This window comes from Micropterus salmoides, unplaced genomic scaffold (genome assembly GCF_014851395.1).
Source record: "Micropterus salmoides isolate LMB-PRFRI ecotype aquatic unplaced genomic scaffold, ASM1485139v1 Ms_hic_scaffold_15, whole genome shotgun sequence".
NCBI lineage: Eukaryota > Metazoa > Chordata > Actinopteri > Centrarchiformes > Centrarchidae > Micropterus > Micropterus salmoides.
Window position 1 is genome coordinate 12,234,897 of NW_024040596.1, and position 22,658 is coordinate 12,257,554.

The 22,658-nt window shown below is 39.5% G+C and overlaps 1 protein-coding gene across 1 annotated transcript; it reads left to right on the forward strand.

The window, feature by feature from the left end:
* Nucleotides 1–11: 11 nt before the first annotated feature.
* Nucleotides 12–21,676, forward strand: si:dkeyp-118h9.7 (sacsin). Its single transcript, XM_038720335.1, is given in 9 exon segments — nt 12–621; nt 1,228–1,273; nt 2,413–2,500; nt 3,865–3,976; nt 6,694–6,840; nt 6,951–7,595; nt 7,598–8,381; nt 9,924–10,012; nt 10,123–21,676. Coding segments are annotated over 8 exon segments (12,879 nt in total). The 5' UTR covers nt 12–621; nt 1,228–1,244; the 3' UTR covers nt 21,108–21,676.
* The last annotated feature ends 982 nt before the right edge of the window (nt 21,677–22,658 follow it).

The following is a 22,658-nucleotide window of genomic DNA, read 5'->3' on the forward strand; positions in this document are numbered from 1 at the left end:
GTCCTCTGATACATGGGCTGCAGCATCATCTAGCGAGTGGCGGAATAAAGGTCCTAAATGGGATGAATAATGTCGGGGGGGCAGCAGGGACACAAAACCTTAGAGGAAAATACAACAATTAATCCAAGTTACATATTGAACAGAACTCATTTGTATCCCTTGCTTTTAACCCAGCATGCGCGCTGTGTGGTCTTCTGATGTTGTCCATTGGTTGTTTCTGAACCATTTGTTTGTGTGTTGTCTGTTTTTACGTGTTCTCTGTGTTTTTATATATATGTCCCAATGACGGCCTATAGTCCATTTTCGTGGATGCGGTGTTGTCATGATTAAAGGGCTATTTGAGGGGCAGACCTTATCTTCCTCACAATAGTTTCGTTTCATTGGCGATGGCAGCAGAAACCATTCTTGTTGACCTAAGTTTCGTTTCATACCGTGGCACGGTGGAAAACAAGAGAAACGAGACAGAATTTGGCTGGAAACCATGTGTACCGTTGGGGTTGGACCATACAGTCTATGGGTTGGACCTCACAGTCCTTTATAAAGAGCACAACTGATGTAACTTCATTACTTTGAACTTGGCAACTGCGGAGCTGCTGCAGCCCCTCCACTAACATGAGTGAGGTACTGTGATTTTATTAATGTGTAATTATTAGCATCTTTGTCAGCATCTCTGAGCAAATTATTATCATTTTTATTTACAATGTGTTAGGGAAAGAAGAATTTATTCCTTTATTTAATTGTTCAATTTGTCTATTTTTATTATGTTTATATTTTTTTACTCGTATTTTTAATATATCTCTGAATTGATTAATTTGTATATTTTTTGTGTTGTATATGCATTATTTACCGTCTAGAACATGGTATCAATTACCTGTTTCCGGTTTTGTGGGTTTTCCAGAAAGCTCCATAAACCTGCTTTGTGAAACTGCCATAGTTTTACCTGTGTTTACAAATTATACTGATATAAACAAATTTTGAATATAATCAGAAAACTTTGACTTAGTTCTCACCTAGTGTCAGTCTGTGTAATAAAATTAGCTTACAGCTGTGCATCTGCAGTCCAGGTCTGACCATACATGTCTTAACCATGCTCTTAGTTTTCACATGGCCAAACAGAGTAGTGTAAGTAAACAATGAATACAGTAATGTGTAATACATGAGTTTGATGTGGATTAAAGGAGGTTTGTTCTGCAATGCTTTTGTCACAATACTCTGACTCTCTAACAGAAACCAACCCTGGAAGGATGAGTCAGAAGGCAAAGAAAAAAACTCGGTGAGTTGTGCCGTTATCTGTTTTCACTTTCATGTGCTGACTGATGACAGTAAAAGGTGAGCCACCAATAAGAGTACATGCTCTTTTGACCAAAATTGTGCACCGAAGCAATATTTGTTACTGACACTGATTTCTTAAAAAATGTATTAAATCAGTCCCCAGCCAGAGGACTGCCTAGTTATTTTTTTTGTTTTGTTTTGCATATAGTGTTTCGCCTTATCGAAAATAACATCAGATTAAATTCAATTTTAAAATGGTGGTTCTTAATTGTGGACCTTCATAAACACCATACATCATATAGTACAACATGTATGTACATGCTTGTTAGTCACCATATCATAGTCATCACTGACGTTTGGCATGGAGAGCAATGTGCAATGGCACTTATCAAGGCTAAGTACTGTTATCGTGTACACTTCATCTGGCTATAAGGTCCAAATACAGCAATTACTTCACCATTGGTTGAGATTTCACCTTTTTGGATCTTGTAATTTATTTTCCTGAGTATAGATCAATTCTGTAAATTATCATTATTATTAAATATCATGCATCAGTAATTAGAGATCATGTTGCTGTTATGGTGACTACGTTTGTATGTCAGACCTATCTTGCGAACAAATCAAGAACATTATACAGACTTGCATTTACCTGACAGTGTTCATCCTGCAGATAAGGTTTGATCAATATAAACAAATATCTACACATTAATGAATGATTAATTTAACAATTAGCATAGCTCATATTTATAGTGTTCCTGTTAAGTGAGGGCAACTGCTGTGTGTTGGTGTAGAAATACAGTATTTAGCAGTTATTGCTTGATTAATACAGTGAGCTTATTTGCAAAACTGATTATGCACAATAACAATTCGTGACAATGTAATAATCACTTACAAACTCTTATTCATAAGATTTTTATCAGTCTTATAGCACGCATCTTTATTGATTCACGTATGATATACTTGTGAACATTATAGCTCTGAATCCATTTTATTGTCCAACAAGATAACAACAGGTCTACTTTAAAGTAAAGCACTTAAACTTTATTGCTAAACATATAAGTCAAATACATGTGCTAACTGTTTCAGGAGAACCCACCCTGTGTTGTAACTGTTACTCTTTAATCATCCTGCTTTGTTTAGAGCGGCCTTCGGGGCAACAGCACCGCCCTTCATTGACTACCTGAAAGATATTCTTCGTCGATATCCAGATGGTGGACAAATATTGAAGGTTGGTACAATGATTTGTCAGAGACTGTTTATAACACTTACTTTATTTAATATTTAATATTTTCTAATTGATACATAACCTAGATCTTACTTTTACACAACTCAATTTTGGAAGTCTATTTCTTTTGGCATAATCAGCATGGTTAAAGATAAATATTAAGGTCACACTCAGGAATGTAGCAGTTGTTCAATTCAAAAATCTGTTGAAGTTTTATTTTGCAATAAGTTAGATCTGTTTGATTTGCTTTAATTGCTGTTTGTGCCCCTTGTCCAGAAGTCTTTATTGCATTGCAGCCTATTTAAATTCATGGTCCAAATCTTCCTGCTACATACTGTATTTCATTGAGCTGGATTCAGTTGTTTCTAAACAGATAACACATCAATTATGTACCTACTCCATCAACGAAGCTTAATGGGGAAAAATGTACAAAATGTATTTTTCTACCACAAAATACTGTTTTTCATAATTTGTTGCAAAGCACATTTCCGTGTGCCTTTTTCACAGCAGACATTTTGACTAGTCATAGAAGGTGTTACTAATTAGAGTAATGATGGCTCTGTTGTATTCGAGTGTCATGACATTGTGACAGTCAGCCCACAGGCACAATACCAGGACCCTGAAACTGAAGCATCTAAATGGAATTCAACCTTCTTTAATGTTAAAGATCACCAGTTCTTTTCCTGCAATAACAAGTCAAAATGTCTTCTGCTAAAATGTACAACACAGGGTTGTATAATGAGATGAATTATACTGGATTGTGAAATCAGGCTTAATTTAGTCATGCACTGGTGTTCTACATTTGACAATTCACTGATTGTACTGAGTATGCTGCAGTACAATTGAATACTACTACAAACTAAAGCCTCCAATATTACTATAGAGTAGAATCTGCAGTGTTCATTTCGTACACTGTAGTCCCAAGAGTCTAATTGAACATGTGAGGGAAATTCCTCTGATAATCGTGTTTCCAAAACACATAGATGTTCCTTATGTTATAATATTACAGTATATAAGTTATTGTGAAACTGAATACAAAAAAGCTCATTGTAAAAAAGTTTAGCTTAAGTTTGCGACAGGTTTTAGGCACTCTCAGAAGAAGTTTGTCAACTGACCTGAGCGAACAGGTGGATGTATAAGGATGAAGCAGCTCAGATAAATATTGACTCTTGTTTGCAAACAATACAAGGTCTATGAGGATTCAAATTTTGTCTTATCTGGTAGAACTGATATTTCCACAACAACAAACATATAAAGTAGCTCCAGCTTGACACAGTGGCGGTGGTGCAGAGAAACGTAGGAATCCTTGAGTCTTAGCTTTGGTCTCCCAAACTCTAATAATGTTTATTGTGTTTATTTGTCAACAGGAGCTGATTCAAAATGCAGATGATGCTAAAGCCACAGAAGTGGTTTTCATCCATGATGAGAGAAGCTATGGGACTGAGAGCCTTTGGACTGATGAACTGGGAGAATACCAAGGTATGCAGGATGTTCAAAGAATAAGTTTTCTAGGATGGGTGTCAACATCAGTCCTGACTCCTTTTTCAACAAAAAATACATATAAAAAAATGATAAATAGAGCAAACAGGAGGTAGCCTGATAACACAGTTTGTTAGCGTCCTGGAATAAAGGTCCAGTACTCAGATTTCAGCCCTGGTCGCTACTTTTAGGAGTTTGGATGTTCTGCTTGTTTTCTTGTGGGTTACAGCCCAACGTCCAGTGTGGTTGGCCAAAAAGGTGTGTATGTTGTGTTTTTTGTTATTACTATAAATTCTTATTTTTTTATCTTGACAATAACAGGCTGTTTTCTGGCAAGCAAATGCAAACTTTGTTCTTATGATTTGCCCCTTAACGCCGATTGTCGCTAATTCGCATCACACCTCTTCCTTTCTGACTGCAGCTGAGATAGCGTATGTATTCCCCCATTGCCTGTTTGCACATATTCAATACGTACCTGGGAACCTTTTCCAAGCACTGGTTTCTCGTTTATGCCTGTTGTCGCTAATTTGCATCATACCAAATTTTTATATTATTTTTTATTGTAAATAAATTCAGCCATCAAGGGGCGGACTGGGACAAATATTAAGCCCTGGCACTGTAGCCACACCAGCCCACAGTACCACACTCACGCATCCCCACCCACGGACACACACATTAACTACTTACATTTGTATAGTTGGTGAAATAATATAAGCAGTACCATATGTAACAATTTAAACATTTAATGTAAGTGACTAGCAAAAAATGCTTAGGCTGCTACTTTTTAAAGAGCACGTTTATAACAAATTTACACATACAGTAAAAACTACTACTGTAGAGTTAATTACAAACCCAAAGTACATTTGTGTGTCACTGTTTTCTTCCTACCTCTACCACCCTCCTCCCTGTCTCTGCTAGGCCTACAGTAGCATCCTTCCTCACTGCACTGCTAGTATAAGACCAGGGATCTGAGGCTGTACTGATTTCAGCAACATCATAGTTCATGAACACAGTACAGGATGTAAACATTGCAGCAAACTGTTTTCTCACTAACTGATCTCAACATTGGAATACACATATAATTATATAGTTATATAGTATTTATAGCAGTAGTAATACTTGTGTGTGTTTATTTGTGTGTACCAACAGATTTTTACATTTTCAAATCCTGTATGATACACAATTATTTGTGAATTAAAATAAAAGTATGCTAAAAAGTGTGTGTGTGAGTGTGTGAGTGACACACATGCACAGGTTCCTCCTATCTAGAGAAAGAAATGAAGAAACTGGCTTGATTCTTCTAGTTTTAATTAGATGTACAGAACAAAAGTAAGCTAATGGCTTATTACACCTCATCTATTGTATATGAGTGCCTTTAATAGAAGCTTATGTTCCACCCTACCTAAGGATTTGTTACATACTGTAGCCTATGTATGCATGTAATTAATGTTATATTTTAACATATGACTAGCTAGCCTACTTGTGTTCAAAGTTAAGTTCACTACAAATGTATACAGTAGTAGATTGCTATAGGTTTTTGATGTGTTAGATTGTATTGCAGGTAGCCTACAACAGTCTGTTTACCCTAAATCCCACCATATCTGCTGATAATTCAATCATGCGATTAGGTAACAGTCTAGCTAACCCTTGTAACCAATTATCACAAAGTAATGACATTTTAAAATAGGCTACTGTCAGAAAACACTGGAGCTAAGTGGCAGAAGTAGTGTGAAAATGACTAGAGCAAAGTTACCTGTTTTCTTTTTACCTCAACGACACTATTGTTCTCCGCTACAGCTTCCGCAGCTGAATGGAACACTTTCCAGTTCGGTTGATTTGAAGCATTTGGCAGCTTCGGACTTGAAGTTTCATTTTGTAATATTTAGGAGGCTCTGTCGACAAAAATACAATACAATTTCCATAATTGAGTTCTCAGTGGTATATAAAGACATAATGAATCGTTGTGTTTTTCTTACCTTAGAATGAGACATTTCTATCTACATACACAGCGGGTTCTCTTACATGGACGCCTCCATGTTTCTACAGTAGCCCAAATGGACAAACAGCTTTACAGACCGAGTATTTAGGGGTTGTATCAGAACAGGTTTACATGGTTTAATTTGACTGCCTGGAGGGTAACTAGTGTTGGGAAGGGAGAGGAGAGGTGTGTGCTGCAGCTCAGTGTTTTTCCACTGGTGTTTTTGAGTAGCCGCTTGGCGAGCGTCATATGAGGCGCATTTAGCTTTCATCCCTGGGACGTCACAGGGATGAAAGGGAAATGGCTGGACTACAAACAAGCTGTTTTCAAGCAGTCCAGAGCAGTGTTTTCTGTGGGAGATGGGAACTCCTTTTGTGCTGGACTTTGGGCTTTTTCACTTTACATGCACAAAAAAGGTATATAACTCAATAAAGTAGAGGGAAAAGGCCAAAAAGCATAATAGCATAATACCACCTCTTTAAGGCAGTTTCTGCAATATATGTCACTCACGGTGACATAAAAAGGCCCTAACATTACTAAAAATTTACCAAAAGAAAGTGTACCTACTTAAATCAGTTTACAATATTGAGACGATCTGGCAGAAATTACCTTGTCTGCTGCATTAATATAAGCAGTTATAGAGCGGTAGTGCACAGATTTAATAATGAACACATGGATGCAAAAACCTAATGTCACAGGCACTTTTCTCTGAAAATAACTTTTATTTGTTTTTGCAAAGGTCCTGCTCTCTACGCCTACAACAATGCAGCGTTCACTAAAGACGACTGGGAAGGAATTCAGATGGCAGGGAGGAGTGTCAAGCGCAATGACCCAGACAAAGTGGGGAGGTTTGGAATCGGTTTCAACTCTGTTTACCACATAACAGGTGAAACTATGTACTTTTATCACACATATACCTAATGGTCTCAGTGTTAGTCTTTACGGAACATGTGTAGTAAAGTAATGGGGAAAAACTCTGTTTCACTTTATTCACAGATGTACCAAGTATATTCAGTTCAGGGCACCTTGGCTTCATGGACCCCCAAGAAAAAATATTTGGAGAAAGAAATGGAGGTTTTTGGTGGCATTTGGATGATCTAGAAGACCAAGAAGCACTACTGACTATGCATGATCAGTTTCAACCCTTTCGAGATATAGTTTCACTTGCAAGCAGACAAGAGTGGTCAAAAGTCATCACAGAGGATCAGCACTTTGCTGGGACAATTTTCAGATTCCCCTTGCGCAACAAGGCATCAGATATTTCAGATAATCTGTACGACTCTGATAAGGTGGTGGAGCTTTTTGATAGCTTCATTGCAGATGCAGACTTAAGCCTCCTGTTCCTCAAAAATGTCACCTCTGTGTCTTTGGTACATATCAACGTACATGGCAACGTTAACACCAGACTTGAAGTGAAATCCTCAGTCCCAACAGAGGTCATTTTGGAGTCAGAAGATGAGTCAATTATTAAGGGTTCAACAAGGTTCAAATTGATAACCCTCAACTCAGAAGACCACAAAGAAACAAAGTGGCTTGTGACAACATGTACCATGAAAGAAGGCAATGTAGAAAATCTTGATTCACTCGCAAAAAAGTTGAGCTTTTTCCCTCAAGTTGACCTGGCATTCCCTTGTGGTGAGAAGAGGACTGTAGTGAGAGCAGACTGAGCTGCTTTCTCCCCCTCCCAAACAATGAATCCAACAAGACAGGACTCCCAGTTTATGTCAACGCATGCTTTGGCCTCACAGACAACAGAAGACACATCAAGTGGCAAGAGGAAGACCAGAAACATGACGAGCATGCTGTGTGGAATGAATTGCTGATGAAGGAAGTGCTCCCACAGGCATACCTAATGATCATTCAGGATGCTATCCAGCTTGCCCAAGAATCTTTTCTGCCTGCCTCTTCCGTGTACGATCTGTGGCCAGATATCACCCAGATAAAGCACAAAGACAAGTGGTATGCTGTTGCTCTGGATGTTCTTCATCACTTATTTAGACAGAATGTGGCTGTCCTGTCTCTTGCCAAAGATGAAAGAAAGTTTGTCACTCCATCAGAAGCTGTGTTCCCCTGTAATGGTCCAACAGGCCCTGACGTACTGGCCGCTATTAAAAGGACTTTGGTGTCCTGCGGAGAAAATCTGGTAACTTTACCAGATAGTGTGGCAAAAGCTATAAGTGAGGCCTATCCAAACCTCAATGCTCTAAAACATGTAACTCCAACTTTCCTAAGGGGAATTCTCCGCAGGATTGGTGTGCACATGATCTCCAAAGATGACAAACTCTGTCTTTTGGAGTACATTTTGAGTGATGGAAAATACAGAGACCTTGAGGGTCTTCAGCTGCTTCCATTCAATGATGGCTCTTTCAGGTCTTTCACAGACAGAGAAGAGGACACTGCTTTAATTGACAGCAATGAATTTCCAAGGTATGGTTTTAATTTTGGGCTTTATTCTCTAGATAAAAATATATTGTTGCTAATGAAACGTCTATTATTAGAAGTGAAGAGTATGTGGTTATAAATGTAGTTTGTATCATTTGGGGCTTACATTCATAGTTTGTCAATTGGTCTGGTTTCTGTTGTTTAACACTTTGTTGTAAACAAGCAAAACAATCACTATTACCTTCACTATTGCTATAATCACTATGGACCAACCAATGTGGTGTGTAGCTTGAGTTCATAGTCAGCTATAGGCTAAAAGCAACAACTTGAACTTTAAATAAATGTTGATTGGATGGATAAGGATCACTTGTTTGAAACTAAAGGTTTTGGTATTCTAGCCACATACAATGATGTTGAATCTCTGTGCTTGAAGATATGTTTTTGAGGAGGATATTCTTTACTAATGTCAATGATGTAGCTGTAGTTATTAACATTAATAATGTAGCTTATGGAGTAAAACATTAACATTTGGTCAATTTTGAACTCAACCACCTTGGCCACTAGGGGACAGGGTAACAGACTCTAAACACAATATTAATAATAATAATAATAATAATAATAAATTTTATTTATAATGCACTTTACATTTCAGGGAAATCTCAAAGTGCTACAACAACAAGGGGTTAAAAACAGTTCCAGAAAATATTAACATATATCCCGAAATTAATTTATTTCGGTGAACATGTTAGCAAACGGCTGCCTTTCTACTCATCTAAGAGACCAATAGCAACATAAGCATTCATTTAGAGTTCTGTTTGTATCCACCTGTTAAATATACTCTATATCTAGGTCTGTTTTGGTCACTCTTAACTGCAGAGGGAGTCTTCTGGCTCTTATCTAGTCGCTAAATGCTCCTATGTGTTACTACAGCTACAGCTCGAAAAGGGGTTAATGAGAGAATTGAAACTGATTCAGAACTGTTAAGGTGTAGCCCATCAAACAAAAACAATGAGCTGATGCTAAAGTACTCTATACAACTAAGGGGAGCAGCAAAGATAGGTATGTGATTGTGTGGGTTTGTCATTACAAGTGACCACTTTCACATTAAACATTTCATTGGATCCATTGTTAATATTCAACATCGATTAGTGCAACTTCAACTATGTCATGATAAGGTTTGAAACTGTAGATGTGGGCCCACATCCCAATCTCAAAATCTCAGATTACATACATGGCAGCTTTCATTCATTCAGCAACCATATTATTTGTTCCAGACAATAGACAACACCACAGATGTGGCTCAAATTTTTGGATGAACATCTGCAGGATGTCCATTATTAACAATTAACAGTTATTTACTGTAATTTGCAGCAACTACTGCACAAGTGAACTCGTTGACAGTTGTTCCACAGATCCAATCTTAGGATTATTAGTACTGATCAGCTCACACTTGTTTGCTTCTGTATATTATTTTGTTTGTGTTGGATTAGATTACATCTATTTTTACTTTGGCCACTCATTGTGCACAAAAATTATATGCAAATGTCTTTGTTACACGCACATTAAACAAACATGTCCTTTGTGCAGAGCCTTGCTACCATGCTGCAAACACCTCTTCATCCCAGAAGATCTCAGTCCAGCCTGCAGTATCCACCTGAAAGAACTGGCCAGGAAAAGTAAGAATGCCATTTTATAGAGTACAGTGATTTAAAAGTTGTTGTCTACATGTGTTCATGCTGCATATACATATATTTATGTATACATTTTTCAAAAATCTATTTTTCAGATTTATTCAAGGTCATCAACATTGATGCAGACCAGGTGGCTGAATATACGAGGAGGTATTTGCCACAGGACTGGAGGCAGATGAGGACAAGGCTTGTTACCTGGGACATCAGCAAGAGTCAACATCCACCTTTAGACTGGCTCCAAGAATTCTGGAAATTTCTCAACACTCATTTCAAAGAGTTAAGTAATTTCACTGGAATGCCATTAATACCAGTCAGTACCATGTCTGTCAGTCAGCCTGTATCACTAGCAAGAATACAGAAGAACACAACCCTCATTTTTCAGAAGAGCAAGCAGATGAACTTGCCAGAACAAATAGCTCAGTTGGTGAACAAAGTCGGCGGCACAGTGGTGAATGGAAACGATTGGCTCAAGCATGAAGACCTAGACTCTTATGTGCTGTGCCCATCTCCAATGAGTGTCGTGAAAGTCTTGATGAATTTAGATTCTCAGGATCTCATCAGAGAACTCAAGACTGCCTCTCACAATGCACGAGAAGAACTGAAAGATTATCTCTCTCGTCTGGATTCTCTCTCAGTCAGTCAGAAAGATTTACTCTCAAAGTTGCCCCTGTTTCAAACCATGAAAGGATCCTGTGTTGCAGCTCAATCAAAACAGGCTGTCCTTCTAATTTCTGGTCTAACAGTACCAACAGAGTTCCCAATGCCTGATTCAGTTGTGCAGTGTGCCACTGAGGCTGATCGCAGGCTGTTACAGCTGCTCAAAGTTAAACTCTTAGACACAGCTGAAGCAGCAAATCTCCTCATTGACTGTATTGAGAGGAGAGCTTACAGAAAAGAAGACACTGAGAAAATCATGACTTGGATTTTACAGCATGGTAATATCCTTTTCTCCCAAAATCAGACCTTGAAACGCAGATGTAGGGACTTGAGGTTCATTGATGTGAATGGAGAGCTGAAAAAGACCTCAAGCTTTTTTGATCCAAGAATTCAAACTTTTAAAGTCATCTTTGAGTGTGATTTCTTCCCCCCACCTTTATACACTCACACACCACAGATGCTTAAAAGCCTAACAGATCTGGGATTGCTAAATAAAGAAACAGATGTGTCACCTGAGCACTTGTTGCATGTCGCCACACGGATTGATAAACTGCATGTTAACTCTCAAACTGAGGCTCTCAATAGAGCTCAGGTGCTCTTGAAAATGCTGGATACTAATGATCTACTGTCAAAGTTTTCTCATGAGCAGCTTGATCGCCTTAAAATGCTAAAATGGGTACCATGTGCTGAACCCGGTGATGACAAAAAGCACTGCAATGACAAATCTCAGAAGAGTTGTTTCTTCTGTCCAAATGAAATAAGACATTCTAAGTACAAGAACATTGTTGGGCATGTAATGCCTCTGGTGGGAGAGTTCAGTGACAAAGTTAGCAACAAACTTGGTCTCAAGCAGTTACCCCCGCCTGAAAAAGTGATTGAGAATTTGAAAGTCTTGAAATCAAAAGCACAGAAAATGGTAGATCCTGATACAAATGTGGATTTCAAAACAAAGTTGTATAGCATTTACAAACACATGCAGGACCACATCTCTGAATTTGCAACAATGATAAACAAGGACACACGTTGGCTGTGGAGCCACAACCAGTTTGTTTCACCACAGGATCTGGTTCTAGATTACCCACGTAATCTAGATCTGAGCTCTTACATTGGGAAGGTGCCAAATGAATTTCTGCCATACAAGAGGTTGCTCCAGGAGTTCGGCCTGAGAACATTGCTTTCAGATGAAGAAATTGTTGGCATTCTTCATTCTATCCAGCAAACCATTGAAGGAAGGCAACAGCCATTTGCAAGTTCATCTGAGATAAAAGTGTCAATAGAAATTCTAAACTGGCTGTGGAGAGAGAAGAAGACAATTCAGGATGACATCCCAGTGCCAGTCCTCATAGAGGGTGAACAATATACCCTTAAACCGCTGTCAACAGCAGTCTTCTGTGACGTAAGCAAAAATGGTTTGAAAGAGCTTAAGTACAGTCAGGAGGAAATTCATGTCATACATGAGGAAATCCCAAAAGCAACAGCTGAATGGCTTAACATCAGATTTCTCAGTACCCACATCCTCGCTCCAGAGTTAGTGGGAATAGAACAGTGTGGACAGTCTGAACCAATAACGACGAGGATTAAAAACATTCTTAAAGAGTATGATGAAGAAAGTGACATCTTCAAAGAGCTCATTCAAAATGCAGAGGATGCTGGGGCAGAGGCCTGTAAATTCTTGGTGGATTTCAGAGTGCACAAAGACCCCCCTGAAAGTCTCATTGACCCTGACATGAACCTTTGTCAGGGACCATGTCTTTGGGCATTTAATAATGAGCAGTTCACAGCTTCGGATTGGGAAAATATTGTCAGAGTTGGCGCTGCCTCAAAGGAAAACAAGGTAGAAAAAATTGGAAAGTTTGGACTTGGATTCAATACTGTGTATCATGTGACAGATGTTCCTTCTATCCTCAGTGGCAACAATCTTCTCATACTAGATCCAAATGTAACTCACCTTAAGAAGCACATCAAACATAAAACAAATCCTGGAATCAAGCTGGATCTCTCTCAGCAGCGACTTTTTCACTGGTTTCCTGGTCAGTTTGGACCATATGAACGCATTTTTGATTGCAATTTCACCAGACAAAGTCTCCCTGAACCCTATCCGGGAACTCTGATCAAACTACCTTTCCGAACTGAAGAAGAGGCTCTCAAGTCAGAAATAAGCTCAAAGGTGTATCACAAACACAATATCATCACTTTTCAAGAGCACTTTACTGAGAATTCACAAACTCACCTGCTGTTTCTGAAGAACATCAATACATTATCTCTACAAAGTATATCAAGCGATGTATCAACTCCGCCAAGACATGACGAAATAGAAACCATCCTCACTGTCTCCAAGACCACTCTGAGTACAATGAGGATTCCTGATGAAACCACTGCATCAAAGCAGCATCAAGCTGAGAAATCGCTGATAAAACTTGATGGAAAATGCAAAGAGGTCATTGACTGCTGCACAGTCCACATTGTCCAAATAACCAGTCAGCAGTCTGGTCTATCTGAAGTCCAGTCCTGGCTCCTGTACAACTGCTTTGGTACACATCAGTCTTTGAAAATGGCCCTTCAGGAAAACAAGCAAGCCAAGTTCTCTTTGCCTATTGGGGGGATTGCTGTGCCTTTACAAAATGATCCAGACACTGGGAAACTGGCCTCATTACAAACAGATCTTGTTGGACAGGCATTTTGCTTCCTTCCTCTTTCCATTCAAACAGGTCTTCCAGTCAATGTAAATGGAACATTTGCTGTGACGAGCAACCGAAAAGGTCTATGGGAGAGTGGAGTGAAACATGACTGGAACAAAGCCCTTCTTCAGGATCCTGTTGTGACAGCATATGTTACTGCTCTCTTAGTACTCAAGAACATGTCTGAAAACAATCAACTGGAAGCATACTGTTATCACAACTTTTGGCCCAATAGAGGGAAAGTGAGTGAAACTTTCAAGCCTTTGGTGGATGCCTTCTACTCTACCATCGCCGAGCACTCCATTGGCCCAGAGCTCTTTAGTGATGGAGAACATTGGTGCTCAATGGACAATGCCATATTTCTACATGAGAGTATTGAGGAGGCTAAAGACATCCATGAACTTGCAGTGCAGGTATGCAAGAAACAGGCAAAAGCACCCAACCATGTTGTTCCTCTTCCACTGTGGTTGAGAAATAGCTTCAAACAGGCTGGCCTGGAAAACGCTTTACGCAACAGAACATGGAACTGGGAGAAGTTTTACCAAGAAGCAGTGTTTAACAACCTTGATACCCTGGACCCTAAGAGTAGGGATACTCTTGTGCTTCACGCTATTGACCTTAATATCAAAGAAATTGACTCCCTACTGGTCCACTATCCATGCATCCCCACAACAGACGGGCAGCTCCAGTATATCAAGAAACTTGTGAATCCATCAGGAAAAGTGGCCTGTCTTTTTGAAACAGATGAGGGACGATTGCTTGGTGGTACCAAAAATGACTTTTGCTCCCCCAAAAGGATTCAGCGCTTGTTGGAACTTGGAATGGCAAATGATCATCTCCCATTGGAAGACATCACAGAGAAAGCAGCCACAATAACCAAAACCTGGAGCACTGACAAAAAGAAAGCATACGGGCATTTGAAGTGTCTTCTTGAGCTCTTGAAAAATCATATGTTTGACGAAGACTCGCCCTCCTGGGAAACACTGAAGATGACAGAATTTCTCCCAGCATTTTCCCCCGGTGATACAAAAATGGAAAGAAATGCAACACTTAGAAGGCCCACTGATATTTTTAGTGACAAATGTTCCCTGCTCGTTAACATGACACAACCTGTGCTGGATCATACCAATCTGAAAATACACAACACTGATCAAGTCCTGCAAATTCTGGGAGTTCATGACAGTCCAAGGCCTGAGACAGTGTTTCAGCAGTTGCAAGAAGCATGTGAGCAATCTCAGTCTATTGACAGATCCATGCTTCACAAAATAGCATGCGAATGCTACAGGTTTCTGGATCATTGGCTCAGTGATTTTGGGGATTCCACTTTCATTTCACAGATGGCAAATTCATTCCCATTCGTTCTTGTTGGCAATACATTTGTAAATGTGAAGCGTGTAGCAGAAAATGGGCAATTTGAAGCAAAACCCTATCTCTATGTACTTCCACCTGCCTTCACTTGTTTCAGGGGGCTCTGGGAAAGTGTAGGTGTTGAAGAACATTTTACAATCAGTCAGTATCAAACAGTACTCTGGGAATTGCACTCTCAACATGGTAACACGCCCCTGCCAAAGAGTGATCTATCAATTTGCCTCACAATTTTAAACAAAGGGATGTATGAGGCTAAAGAGAAAACAATGGGTGACTGTCTGATACCCAATGAACATGGTGTTTTACAACCTGCGAGTAAGATGTTTTACAATGACAGCCCATGGATGCCAGTTGCTTCAGGTGTTACATTATGCCACGAGAATATCCCACGTGTTGCGGCTCGCCACTTTGGAATCAAAACAACGAGGCATCATAGTCTGCAAAACCATGTAGTTGAGAACATTTCACCATTTGCTTTTCAGTTTCAACAGCAGGAGCAACTAACCGTTCGAATTAAAAACATAATATCAGCATATCCATCAAAGAAGGATATACTTAAAGAGCTTATCCAAAATGCTGATGATGCAGAGGCAACAGAAATTCACTTTGTTTGGGATAAACGACAGCATGGCAAAGAAAAAACATTTGGGAAGAAATGGAACCATCTGCAGGGTCCAGCACTATGTGTGTTCAACAACAAAGTGTTTTCTGATTCTGACCTGGCTGGCATTCAACAGCTGGGAGAAGGAGGAAAGCACAACTCTCCAGGGAAGATAGGAAAATACGGAGTGGGATTCAACTCTGTTTACCATCTCACTGATTGTCCCTCAATCCTCACTGGAGATGAATTACTCTGCATTTCTGATCCCAACCAAAAATACATTGAAAGTCATTCAGACAAGCCACCAACTGGCACTGGCTATAAACTAGCTGACGCTTTCAAGAACATGTACATGGATGTCTACAAATCCTTTCTTCCTGACAAATTTCCTCTTAAAGAGGGCACCATGTTCAGATTACCTCTAAGAATGGGTGCCATGGCAAACACATCTAAAATATCACAACAGGGAGTCACTGACCATGACATGAACGAACTTTGCTCTGCCCTCTCTGAAGACCCAGAAGGACTAATTCTGTTTCTGAAAAACATTTGCAAAATAAACGTCCATGAAATCAGTGAACATTCAGGGAAACTCAATACCATATTTGTGGTTGAAAAAAGCATACCACAGACAAGCAAAGAACGAAGAGATGCTTTTGTAAAACTTCAACAAAATGCACTTCAATCTGGCAAAACAGTAACACCACACAAGGCCATTTATGGAACCAAGATTTCAACCTCAGATAAAAGACAAAGTAAATGGATCATTGCAGAACAGTTTGGCTCATTCAAAAACAGTGGCAAAAGAGAAATGACACTTTCAGACAAACTTCCCCTAGCAGCCATAGCGGCACCTTTGAGCTCAAAGATATTGATGAGTTCAGATCTGGCAATATCCAGCCACAAGGATTTTATTGGAGAAGCCTTCTGTTCTCTTCCTTTGCCAGGGAAAACTGGACTGCCAGTGCATGTCAATGCAAACTTTGAGGTAGATTCTGCCAGGAGAAGCCTATGGAAAGAAGATGGGCAAAGTCAAAAATCTGACTGGAATGAATCTTTGAAACTAAATGTCATTGCTCCACTGTATGCCGATCTCCTTCAGTACATCAGCCGTAACATTCCTGATAAGAAAGTCCCTTTTGCAGATATTGAGTCATACTTAAGATCCTCGTACTTGTGTTTTTGGCCAACTGTGACCAAAGATGTTGGTCAAGACTGGCATGAAATGGTACATGAGGTATACAGATCAATCAAAGAAAAAGGCCTTAATGTGATTCCAGTGTTGAGGAGTTCAGTGCGTCGAATTGCAGACCGAGAATTTAAGGAGTACTCTTTTGACTGGTGTAATGTGAGAGAAACTGAATCAACTAAGGCACCCTACCTCACACAGTCAGTAAGTGACGAGATAAATCCCATTTTGGAAGATCTTGGAATGACATTGGTTCCTTTTTCCATGGAAATGCAAAAAGTTTGGAAAAGTTTCAAATCAGCTGGTGTCAAAATGAAAGATGTGAATCCGTCAACTGTGCAGGCTTTCCTGAGAGAAAAACCCATCAATGACCCAACCCAGACAGATCAGGATTTGCCCCTGCCCATAACTGCCACTCTGATCAGAGATGAAAAAAGATGTTCAAAGCTTTTGACTTTCTGCTTAAAAGAGTTCACCTTGAAAAAAATCACCAAGGATGATTCCAGTTCAGTCAACGGGCTCCCTCTTCTTCTCACAAGAGATAAAGTTTTGAGAGTGTTTAACTCCAAATCTCCCAAGCTGATATCAGGATATGACAGTTTGTTCTTTGGAAATGAGGACAAATTTGCAGATTATCAGACCAACAGAGACCACATTCATGTTCTACAAACATTCAACCTTGTCAAAAGTTTGACAGTTCCCTGTGCAGCAGAATATCTGAAGCCATTTATTCATCAGCATCTTCTTCAGGACTGTGAGGTTGATCCACACAGTGGTCTTCATGTCCCAAACGAGACAATGTTGCAGTGGTTGAAATCACTTTGGAAGTTCTTAACAAGTCAAATTAAACCTGCTACATCTGGTGGTGATGAACAAAGTCTGACAGTAAGGGATGTGCAGCAGATCTTCAGCGACTGCTGCATTTTACCTGTTGTGTGTCCAAGGTTAAACAACAAGTCCTTTCTGCAAACACTGAAAGACATGCCAAGTGTGATTCAGTTTGCCTTAGAAAGGGACATATCAGGCATCCTCTTTAAACTTGGTTTCATGAAGCTTGACAGTGTATTCTTCTCTGAGATACATGTAGACAGACAGGAACGTTTACTTCTACATCCTGAACTTATGGATGTGAATGACACAAGCTCTGTGTTGGACCAGGTCTACAACATTAACCACTCAGAGTTTTCCCAGCTTTCCATTGGTGAGATGAAAGAGCTTCAGCGTTTCCTGCAGTCTGGAGTATCTAAGTCCAAAGACAAACAAGGGTACGAGAGGAAGCTCAAATCCTTACCATTATTTGAAACAATACATGGTAACCGAGTGAGGATTGATGGACCTAAAGAGGTATTTATCCTCAACACCGAATATTCAATAACATTTCCAGATTTGTTCAACCTGCCTGACGGCAACAGCATTTTTCTCAAAAACAATTCAGAGAACTACAGTCTGTCAGAAACATTGAACATCAAAATCCTGACTGATATAGAATATTTCATGAAGTTCATTCTGCCCGTTGTGCACAAACTTACAGAGACGCAGATGCTTCACTGCCTCAGACTGTTACTGCATTTGAATTATTTTCAGTATAAGGACAAAATCATCACCTCAATGAAGACAGTGAAACTGATTCGCAGTTCTCAAGGCAGATTGGAGACGGCATCATATTACTTTGATGAGAGTGTCGAGCTATACAGGAAAATGTTGCCCCAAGAGAGATTTGTGCCTAAGAGATTTTGGACTGCGTTGTGTGAAGGAGATCAACTAACAACAAATTGCCTAAAAGAGTTACTCAGAGAACTTGGAATGAATCACGTTGTGTCAAAAGATGACATAATCAAGTTTGCACACCAGTTAGAATTGGAAGCAAAAGGAAACTTTAAATTTGAAGACCTGAAACTGAAATCATCAACACTTTTCCAAGCAGCCTTGTCAAAAGACAAAAATAAAGAGGAAAAGTTGCTGGAGAGCATAGCTGACATTAAGTTCATTTTTCCTGTGAAAATTCAAAAAGAACTGAGCAACTATCACCAACCATTTGCTGTTGAGAGAACTGCTGTTAAAATCAGAGGATCTTTGATAGAAAGCGATTCTAAGCATCAAGAACTGATCTGGTCTTCAATGCCAATTATACATCTACCAGTTTATAAGTCACCGAAGCTCCTACAAATGATGAAAGATGCAGGAGCTCATGAACAACCACCTCCACACTGTGTAACCAGTAACATGAGCAACATCTGTCAGTCGCCCTGTAAAACTGACCAGTTGATCAAAACCCGTGCTGATGTGTTTCGAAGTTCGTATGCCTACCTGCAAGCAAACGGGTTTGAAGGCCAACCACTGGCTGGTCTTCCTGTTGTGTTGGTTGAAAAAGACACAGAGCTTGTGAGGACTGATGAAGCGTCTCTTTCACTCCCCTGTGACCGTGACTTCAGACCATATTTGTACACAATTTCTCCGCAGGATGTCATCTTTGCAGAGTTCCTAAAGAAAATTGGTGTAAAGGACAAACCTACTGCAGTGCAGTATTGTAATGTTCTGACTGCAGTTTATGCCGATTCCTGTGATAAACCACAACTAAACCCAAACCAACAGAAAACTGTGAAACGTGCTGTTCAGCAGTTTTTTCAGTTAATCAAAGGGAAGGAGGGAAAACAGTCTCTTCTTGATGATGTACAGACTTTGCATCTTCCTGCTGTAGATGGTAAATTATACCCCTCATGCAAACTCTACTACAATGACACAGTGTTTGAGACCAGTAGGTTAGAAGAAGCACTGAAGAACAAGTTCCTGTTGCTTGAGAAACTCAGTGAATGTCATTTGGGCAGCGACATCTATGAGCATCATCGGTTGCTGCAATTGCTGCCTCAGAAATTACAACCTAAAATGTTGTCTCAAATCACTGAAGAGAAACTAGTGGAAGTACACATGCAGCTTTGTGAGTTTGAGTCTGACTGTGAATTTAGTGGATGGTTTGAAAAACATCTGTCCTCAGCAGCGTTTACACACGGACTAATTTGTCTTATCAGAGAGCAGTCTCATGGAGAAATAACGCAAAATGATGCTGCTGACATGTGCAAGAAGACATTTGGCAGTATTGAGATTGTTTGCTGCAAAAGCCTGAAAACGAAGCTCTGGCTGGATAACCAGCCACTACACAAAACTGCCACTGAAACTGATGTTTTTGTCAAACGAGAGCAACAGGGTTGCATCTTTTACTTAAAACACAACGATGACATGGCTCATAAGGTGATAAATGAAGTCAATATGACATTGACAAAGGAGATTAATGCTCTTTTAGGTCACAGAATTGCATCAATTTACCTCCCAGTCCTTGGACAACTTCTCACGTGTGACAGTCTGCAAGACGTTCAGAAAGCTCTGGCTAAGAATGGGATCCATGACAGTGCTGAAACTGAAAGCTTGCTCCTCAATCCCCCACTCCCTGGGACAGATATTCCAGAAGAATGGCATGATTCCTTAGACATGAACATCCTCAATAACTTTGAAGAAGGGGAATATGTTGGCTACAGCATCAACAACAAGTACATCTATGCAGTTATTGTTGAAGAACTGCCTGGGTACTCTGGACAATATTCTCGGAGATACAAAATTGAAATTGGAGAAGAGGAGCCAATTGAAGTCAGTTGTGTTGACCTGTATCAGTTTAAAAGACAAAAGAAGTCAGAACCGGAAAGGAGGACTTGCACATCTGCTGAAGCTTCTTGCATGGAGCTGGAGCCACTAGCTGGATCTGTGCCACATTCTTCCCAAGGACCAACTACAAGCTCCTCATCTACACGATCCTCCCCGGCCTCTATTGACGAAGCTAAAAGGGAAATTGACAAATGTTTGGCAGAGATCTGGACTCTTCCTAAGGAGGAGAGGCATAAAGCCATCAAGCGACTGTACCTAAGATGGCATCCTGACAAAAACCCTGACTGCCAATCTCTCGCCACTGAGGCATTCAAATACTTGCAGAATCAAATTGCAGAGCTCAGCAAAGGCAAAACTGCAAGTTCATCCTCTCCAAGGGGAAATTCAAATTTCAGCTACTCAGATTTCAGCGACTTCTATGAGAAATGGAATCAGGAGGCCAGGCATCACAGATATGGTCGAGAGAGATTCTCCAGAGGCCACCATTCCTACAACTTCTGGACCCATAATGAAAATGTCCCGAAGCCAAACAGAGAGGAGGCCCAGCGCTGGTGTAGACAGGCGCGCTGTGATCTCGATGCAGCTTACAATGAAGCTGGTGGGGGGAGCACAGAGTGGTGTCTGTTCAAAGTCCACCAAGCAGTGGAAAAGTCTCTCATAGCTGCAGGGTATAAAAGACATGGTCAACGTCCCCCCGGTAGCTCCATTTCAGGCATGGCTGCAAAGGTTTCCCTCTACAATCTCCAACTGACAGTTCTGCCTCAAATTGTGGAAAATCTGAAGATGCTGGGAGTGGACGCCAAAAAGACTCAGTATCCCAACTACCACCCGCCTCCCCACATTCCAAATGGATGGTTCAAATCAGAGAATGAAATGTTAGCACTGACCGGGGCAACTGAGCTTCTCACTAAAGTAGAGGCATATGTGAATTAGGGATTCAAGACAAACACAACATGGAGACAGATCACATTGACAGAGTCAGTTTAAGATTTTAGAAAAACAATCTATAAATCGCTTTGTGAATTTGTTCTGATGTTAATATCCAAGTATTTTTTGCAATGTTGTAGACATTTATAACAGAGGACCAGTATAATAACTGCATGACTTAAGCATGAAAATTAAAATATGAAGGTTTTTTTGCAATGTTGTTTCATTTATAACTACTCACTGAGGATCAATATATACATTGTACCACTTTGTTTAACTTGTAACTTTTTTTGCAATGTTGTAAACATTTATGATTACTCACTCAAAATCAACATAACCACTGTATGACTTTGTTATGGTTTGTTATCATTTATAACTACTCATTGAGGACCAATATAATCACTGTGTATGACCTTGTTGTGGTTTGTTATCATTGATAACTACTTACTGAGGATCAATATAATCACTGTATGACCTTTTTATGGTTTGTTATCATTATAGTTACTCACTGAGGACCAATATAATCACAGTATGACGTTGTTATAATTTTTGCTCAATATACTGAAAAAGACGAATCCATTGCTTGTTTTTGTTTTCTTATTGGGTTGCAACTACCCTTTGTTTGAATGAGATTTTTGCAATAGTGTATTATTATGCTAAATCTGTAGGTTGGCGTATCATTTTTCAAATCACTAAAATATTAATACTAGGAGATATTACTGATGTTCACAACATAAATGTATTAATGAAGGGGATAATCATTTCATTTACTAGAAAAAAAAAGTATAATTATCATGTATTTTTGTAAGGTTAATGTAATGTTATTTAAGACTAACACCCCACACAGTGCTCCCACTCCTCCTCCAATCCTCCCTCCTTTAAAACAGTCCAACAGTCTAAGACTAAGTAGACCTATATACAGAACAGTTGTAAACAAACAATATTTATTAAATAGGGTAAGTGAATATTAACTCAACTGAGTCTGTGCTTTAACTGGTTGTCTGATGATCCAGCGTCTCCTCTACTGACAAACTTAAGCACAGCACCTGTAAATTATAGATTTAAAACGGACATTAAAACGGACTCCTTCAGATTTCCTTTTATACATTTTCAAATATAACATATATTAATGCAGTTACAGGTAGTTTTCCACTTGCCAAAACGCAATTGCAACTACCTTATTACTGCAAGGTTAGTTGATTTCATTCATGAGGGTTTTATTTGACTGATAATATCCCACTCAGTCATTTGTACTGGACACATAGTGTGTTCCTGGTGTTTACTTTCCATGTCTTAAGACAAATCAGCATCCACTGCAGCAGTTGCTATAAGAGAGTGAAACCTTTGTAATTTTAACAAAGTTGACAACATTTACTTTGTGAGCAAAGAAAAACTACAGCTCCCATGAAACAACTAAATACGTTAACGTAACTTGGTTTCAACCATATTCATAAATGTCACCAACGCTCTATTCTGAAGTAATTTTATCTAGTCGTAATCTCTGCTGTCTATAAACTTTTACAGTATCCAGTCCTCTGTCTGCTTTTTTTACTAACA